Here is a 7131-nt window from a genome sequence, read left to right as displayed (position 1 = left end):
CATGGAGTCGGTTCTGACTCATAGCGACCCTGTACAGGGTTTCCAAGGCTGCAAATCCTTACGGGAGCAGAAAGCCTCATCTTTCTCCTGCAGAACAGCTGGTAGTTTTGAACTGCTGACCCTGAGGCTTGCAGCCCGATTCGTAACCACTACGCTACCAGAGCTCCTTATGTTCCCTATAGTATACTGTTAAAAACTGGAAAGGAGAATATCCAAATTATTTAACAGAATCCCAAGTTTAAAGGGATACTTGTTTTCAGAACACAAGCATAAGACTCTATGACTAGAGTAGGCCTACCAGACAATCCAGTGAGTTGCTAAAAGATTTCAATGGTGCCCAGGATCAGGAGAGTAAGTACTGTATCTATCACTCAGTAATTGGGTAAAAAAACCATTCCTTGCTGAACCAAATGCATGAATTAAAAGTTTAGGGCAGTTTCTATTCATGAAAGCACTATGTAGTTACCTTCTAGCTTCCCAGAGCACGGAGTGGGAGAAAGGTTTTTCTGCCTTTACAACAAAAACAGGTTGGAACTTCAGCCAACTACCTATCCTCTTTACATTTGAAGCCTTGCAACTGACTACCTGCTAAAAACCCCTTCACTGCTCAGAGTCCTGGGGAGTGCATACAATGGTCAGGACTGCAGATTAGGATAAGCAGGGGACACTTATCAGTGATTAAGTAAATTCCCGCCCTCTGTATTGTGAAGGGAACTCAGAAGCAACTTTAGACCAGGAAAATATAGCCAAGTGAAGGCCTGGTTCTGTTATCATTCAAAATTGTTACTGACAACCAACTTAGTGAAGCAGAAGTATTAATATACAACTTGTTAAAGTACAGGTTGTACAAAAATTACAAAACTGAAGAAAGCCTGTATACCTACTCCTCACTTATCAACATGGTTAGGTTACAAAGAGCTGATCATTGTGGAAAAATCAGCATTGTGAAAAAATGGAAGATGACCACATCAGATCACCAACGGAAGACAACATCATTACATAACTATCAAATTGCATCATTATCTTCATGCAAATAATGCATGGGTTATATATGTTTTGCAAACCATATATTAGTTTCAGTCATTAGTTTCCTACACATACTATGCACATTATATAATGTGCACATTATGCAAGTACATAATATGACAAATATATAGCAAATAACAGCTAAGTCACTAAGAATCATGACCCAGGCAAGATGACACATGAACTCTAACCATCACAGTTAGTGTTATTCTCATGCATCTTAACATTTGTTACTGCCAGATGTCAGGGTGCAAAATAATTGGAAGTTTATACTTCTGTGGTAAATGAGAAATCTCCAATAATGAGACAGTCGATAAGTGAGGAGCGGTGATGATGATGTGCCCTGGAGGCAGTTCTGACTCATAGTGATGTGACACAGGGTTTCTTTGGCTATAAATCTTTACAGGAGCAGAAAGCCTCATCTTTCTCACACAGAACAACTGGTAGTTTTGAACTGTTGACCATGAGGTTCACAGCCTGATTCGTAACCACTACACTACTGGTTTTTGTTTTGGATCATTGGTTATGTGCAGTGGAGTCAGTTCTGACTCATAGCGACCCTATACAGGGTTTCCGAGGCTGTAAATCTTTACCGGGAGCAGAAAGCCTCATTTTTCTCCCTCGGAACAGCTGGTAGTTTCGAACTGTTGACCTTGTGGTTCACAGCCTGATTTGTAACCACTATGCTACCAGAGCTCCTTAAGTGAGTAGTTGTTAAATGCTGTCGAGTTGGTTCTGACCCATAGTGACCCTGTATAGGATTTCAGAGGAGAAGCTGGTGAGCTTGAACTTCCAACTTTGCAGTTCAAACGGCTTTGCAGTCTGGTGCATTAACCCACAGCGCCACACCAGCATGCCTTAAGTGAGGAGTAAGTGCATATAAAATTTCTCCAACTGCATTTTTAGTTTCCAGAGGGCAAAGTATTCATGCAGTGTCCAGTAATATGCTTTATTCACTATTTACCTTACTGCTGATGACTTGAGGAAAGATGATCAAACCTTGAGTGACAAGAACCACAGTGGTTCCAGAGTATCTTCTTGTAGGCCCTCCTCAATCAGTCAAGAAGAATAACTGTGAAAGGGAGAAGAGATATTTAAAAGAAATAAGGTCAGGGAAAATTTTTTGCCGGGGGCAATATTTGAAAAACTAGCAGTCTGGTGAGGTAGGTGGCTGGGCAGTGGCTGTTTATTTTCTTTGTAACAGCATGCTGAAAGGGTTTCAGCCTGGTTGAGGAGGGATGGGCTAGCTGCCTCTGCCTTCCGATTGTGTTCTTCTGAGATGGTTGGCGCCAACTTTCCTTATAATAGCAACATGGCTATCAGGGGATCCAGACCAGAGGAAACAGACATCAGGAGAGGAAGAGGAGCAGCTGGTCTTCCCACAATGGTCAGATGTTCTAGCTGTCAACCTGACAGGTCCTAGCTGTCAAGGATCATATACCCAGGGGTGCAAAAGGGGAGAGGAGGAGGTAGGGGAATGATCTCCACCTGGAATCTCTTTGAGTGCTCTAGGGCAATCATTCTCAGACTTTAGTATCCACCTGTATGCAGAACCACCTGCATGGCTTGTTAGACTAGACTGTAGGATCCCAGTCCATTTAGAAAGTTTTAGAGTGGTTGCATTTCAAGTAAGTTCCCTGATAACATTGCTATAGTATTTCTAGCTCTAGGTTCTTCTGTCAACACTTCCCCATTTCCCTTCTTTGTTGCCACCCATCTATTGCTGTATTTCTTCACCATCCCTCCTTTCCCACTGTCATGGAATCGATTCTGATTCATAGCAACCCTGCAACCCTACAGACAGAGTGGTGGTGGTATGCTGTGAAGTCTGTTTTGATTCATAGCGACCCTGTACAGGGTTTCCGAGGCTGTAAATCTTTACGGGAGCAGAAAGCGTCATCTTTCTCCAGCAGAACAGCAGGTAGCTTTAACCAGCTGACCTTAAGGTTAGCAGACTGACTTGTAACCACTATGCTACCAGAGTTCCTTGCAGATAGAGTAGAACTGCTCTATAGGGTTTCTGAAGCTGTAAATCTTTCTGGAAGCAGATTGATAGTTTTTCAGAGTTCCAACTGATGAGTTCCAACTGCTGACCTTTTGGTTGGCAGCCCAACACTTTAATCAGCTGCACCCGAGCCCCTTATCCCTCTTCTAATTCACTTAAGAGTCAATTCCATTGATAGAGACTCTATAGGACAGAGTGGAACTACTCCTTAGTGTTTTCAAGACTGCAAATATTTCAGTAATAGACATCTGCATCTTTTTCCTACATCCCTCCTCTAGCTTTCAAATAAGAATAAGAGAGAAAACAGGAATGAACATTAGGTTTATCGTAAGGATCCCTTTGAGCAAGGATTCCAGCACTCTAGCCAGAGTGATGGGTGTTTTAGAAACAGAATTTATTCCAAATACAAATATGATTCCTCGCTTCTTGAACTTCAAGTTGTGGTGGGAAAGAAGACAAGGAATAAAAGAGTGAGTTGGAGGGTGCTTTAGTAAGTGTAGTAAAGAGTAACAGGTGCTTTTCCAGTAATTGGATTTTACTTTGGGCTTCATAAAAATTGGGTAGCTATAAAGAAATAGTAGCTATAGTCTAATGTTGTAGTATTTCCTCTGCACTTCTAGACTACTTTTGACTCAGTTTCTTTTTCACTTAATAAAAGAGAGGGTCCATTGATGACTAGTGGGATTACCTCTTATATGCAGCTCTTCTTGCATATATGTGATTGAATTTATTGTAGAGAAAGCGAAAATAGGTTCTAGAAAGAAGAGAGAAACAAAGTGCCTAAATGGCCCCACCACAGATCTGCCCAATTCTTTAACATCAAGAAGTTGATCTTGTGAACCATTTCCATGTTGTAGATCCTCCGGCAGGTTTCATAGCTTTCCCCCTGTCGCTTGTGGCAAGGCTTCTCATAGTACCGCCTTCGCTTAATATTGTCAATGAGCCCATCCATTGTGAGGATTCTGTTTAGGGTCCTGTATGCACTTTCTACATTTCCATCTTGTACCATCACAGTCCTGGCAATGAACTTCAGATGTTTTGCCATGGCCTTGGATTGAAAAGTCTTCACTCTGCTGTACCTTTGAAGTCAAGCTCACCTTCCAGTCCCCTGTCCCAGTTTAGACTCCTCAGGTTTTCAGGAACTTTTTGAAGCCCCTCATATAATGCTTATGTATTTTTATTGACCTAGTCAGGCTTTTTAATTGTAATTTAGAGTAAAAAGTTTAATTAACATATCTTATTTACAAGTATTATTGTTGAAATTCTTTTGGATACTTACGTTGCAGGTTGCTTATGTCATTCCAGTAGGAGAAAAGCAATATTTAGTCCATCTCAAAAAGCAGTAAGTATTTTGTCTTTCCAAAATTTAATAGTTTACTTCCATGATTTTTATGAATAGTTTATTATTTTTAGTTTGAATTTAATGGTATCAGGAGTCTTGGTGTGGTGTTGTAGAATAAATACTGGGCTGCTAACCACAGGTCGGTGGTTCAAACTGATCAGCTGCTCCTTGGAAACCCTATACAAGGTCACTATGAGTTGGGATCAACTCGACAGCCTTAACACCACCACCAGCAACTAGATATGAAGTATTGGACAAAATCCTAGGCATACATTAAGAGAATCATGCATGTATCCATAGTAAAATAATTTATAATATTGGAAAGTACATTTAGACACATAAATATAGAAATGTTTTTATTACTATGTGATGTTATGCTAAAGAAATTATATAAATCTTAGAACACACAAGGCTTTTTAGAAGGATGTAAGAGATGAACTGAATCTTGAGGGAAGAAACCTTATTATGTTAAGAAGAAGGGTAGAGAAGAGGAACAATTTATTTAGAAAGACAATTGTGAAAACAAGATGTGAGACATTGTTTCACACATAGTCAAAAAGCCTATGTAAATTACTGAAGAACACAATTTCTAGAGCACAAAAGTAAAAGCTTCTAGTAAAGTAGGCAGGAGTTAGTTTACAGAAGATCTATGATGCCACAATAAAGCTATGGGGAGTCAAAAATGATTTTAAGCATTGGAACTTCTAGGCTGTTTTTTTTTTTTTTTTTTTTAGGGCACTATAGTAGAGGTGGATGGCCAATTATATAATTATATAAATGTTTATTTAGATGAGTAATGGTGGTGTTTTGCATAATGACATTGGTCAGAGTATGGAAAGAAAGATTGATTACACATTGAAGATAGATTTGGTTGAGTAATTGGAAAAAGGTGAGGAATCTAGGATGAATTAGGTGTATAAGAAATGGGTAGATGATGGTTTTATTATATGAAGATCAAAGTAGGAATAAGATATTTGTGGGAGGAAGGGGAGGTGAGCTTGGTATGCAGAGCTTATAAGATATTCATGTTGGGTTTTTTTTACTAGGTAGATGGGTATGTTGTGTTAAGTGTCATCAAGTTGGTTCCAACTCATAGTGACACTGTATAGGATTTCGGTGATCTTGAACTGCTGACCATGCAGTTTAAAACAACCTTGTGGTCCAGTGCATTATCCTGCAATGTCACACCAAGAGTCTAAGGCAGATGGCTATAGGAGTCAGAATCTGAGGAGAGATTAGCTAAAGAATATAAATGTAGGAATAACCAGTAACTTGTGTGTAATTAAAATTTTAAAAAAAATCAGATCATATTACTTAGCTTATAGAATGTGTGTAAATAGACTGGTACCTTAAAGGCAGCACAAGGGCTCCATAGGATAAGTGCTAGATTGTGATTTAAGCCTACCAGCTACTCTACAGGAGAAAGATGAGACTTTCTGCTCTCACTAAGATTTAAGACCTTGAAAATCCCATGTTTGATGGCACTTAACAACAACAACAATAACAGTAGCTTAAAACTGAACTGTGGGAAAGACAAACATTTATGGAGTAGGTAGAACAAAAAGGACAGTCACCATGGAAGATTAAGCTGCTGGAAGGAACAGAGAGGTAGGAAGAGAGCTGACATGAAGTGTGATGTAAACTTTGACTCAAGGGTCACAGTTTTCAAATAGAAACTAGAAGTACAGTGCAATAGTAATTTATAAAATGTTTCTTGATTTGATATTCTGGTGGTTATAAATTTTTCCAGAGTGATTTCAGCATAAAATTTGGAAAAATAGTAAAATATGTATGAATGACTTTTCATAAAATATCTTAAGAATTTAAAGTATCTAGGAAATAGCTAAGGTAGGACACAAGGTCAAGGGAGACTTATTTAAGATGGCAATGACTTGTTAATAAAATTTTAAAAAGTGGCCTACAGTATATGGCACAGTAGCCCTAATGTAGTAGTTTGCTTTGAACAAAAATGCTATTCTCTGGAGTTAAAGATAAGGAACATGGATGGATACAACTGATCTGAGAGTTACGGTGATAGGGGACGATGTGGGGGATAATTTATAGTATTTGTGTCAATTGTTTGAGTAGTTATTAACTTACTTTAAGTGACAGAGAGGCATTTGGATTGTTGTTGTTGTTGTTATTAGGTGACTTCAAGTTGGTTCTAACTCATAATGACCTTATGCACAACAGAATGAAACACTGCCCAGTCCTGCACAAACCTCACAACCACTGCTACCTTTGAGCGCACTGCTGCTGACACTGAGTCAATATATGTCGCTGGGATTTTACCTCTTTTTTGCTGACACTAAATTCTCCAAAGACTGATCCTTCCTGATAACGTGGTGGAAGTATTACAAATGAAGGCTCACCATCCTGGCTTCACTTTTGGTTTTCTAACTACAGGTCTTTGCACATTTCATTATAATACTTGACTTTTTCTTCTTGAGCTGCACTTTGAAATTTTCTGTTTAGCTCTTTTACCTTCTCATTTTTTCCATTTGCTTTACCATCTCTATGCTGGAGAGCAAGATTCAGAGTCTTTTCTGGTCACCATTTTGATCTCCTCCTTCTTTCTTGTCCGCTTAATTGTCTTTTGCTTTCTTCCTATCCTCCAAGTAGAGAAAAGCTCACAGAACCTTCATTTGCTAATGGGCTACAAATCAAAATGAAGAGAAACAGCTGTAAACATCCATTGAAAATCGGAACATGGGATGTACGAAGTATGAATCTGGGAAAATTGGAAGTTGTCAAAAAT

The 7131-nt window shown here is 39.0% G+C and overlaps 2 protein-coding genes across 2 annotated transcripts in view; one reads left to right on the top strand and one right to left on the bottom strand.

The window, feature by feature from the left end:
• Positions 1 to 3785: 3785 nt before the first annotated feature.
• LOC102834397 (28S ribosomal protein S21, mitochondrial-like) lies at positions 3786 to 4076 on the bottom strand. Its single transcript, XM_006859994.1, has one exon. It carries the CDS (start codon positions 4074 to 4076, stop codon positions 3786 to 3788), a length of 291 nt encoding a protein of 96 aa, XP_006860056.1.
• Positions 4077 to 4194: 118 nt separating this feature from the next.
• The window catches only part of LOC102833997 (disintegrin and metalloproteinase domain-containing protein 5-like), a 229701-nt gene continuing 226764 nt past the window's right edge, over positions 4195 to 7131 (top strand). The window contains exons 1-2 of the mRNA XM_006859993.1: positions 4195 to 4202; positions 4245 to 4373. Of these exons, the coding sequence (XP_006860055.1) occupies positions 4195 to 4202; positions 4245 to 4373 (137 nt within the window). The remainder of the gene's footprint in view (positions 4203 to 4244; positions 4374 to 7131) is intronic.

The sequence above is a fragment of the Chrysochloris asiatica genome, unplaced genomic scaffold (assembly GCF_000296735.1).
Source record: "Chrysochloris asiatica unplaced genomic scaffold, ChrAsi1.0 scaffold00035, whole genome shotgun sequence".
In the NCBI taxonomy this organism is placed as follows: domain Eukaryota; kingdom Metazoa; phylum Chordata; class Mammalia; order Afrosoricida; family Chrysochloridae; genus Chrysochloris; species Chrysochloris asiatica.
This window is presented reverse-complemented; position numbering and strand designations above follow the sequence as displayed.

Bases quoted from the DNA above. Each gene is read 5' to 3' on its own strand.
- LOC102834397 (XM_006859994.1), bottom strand. From the start codon at position 4,076: ATGGCAAAACATCTGAAGTTCATTGCCAGGACTGTGATGGTACAAGAT.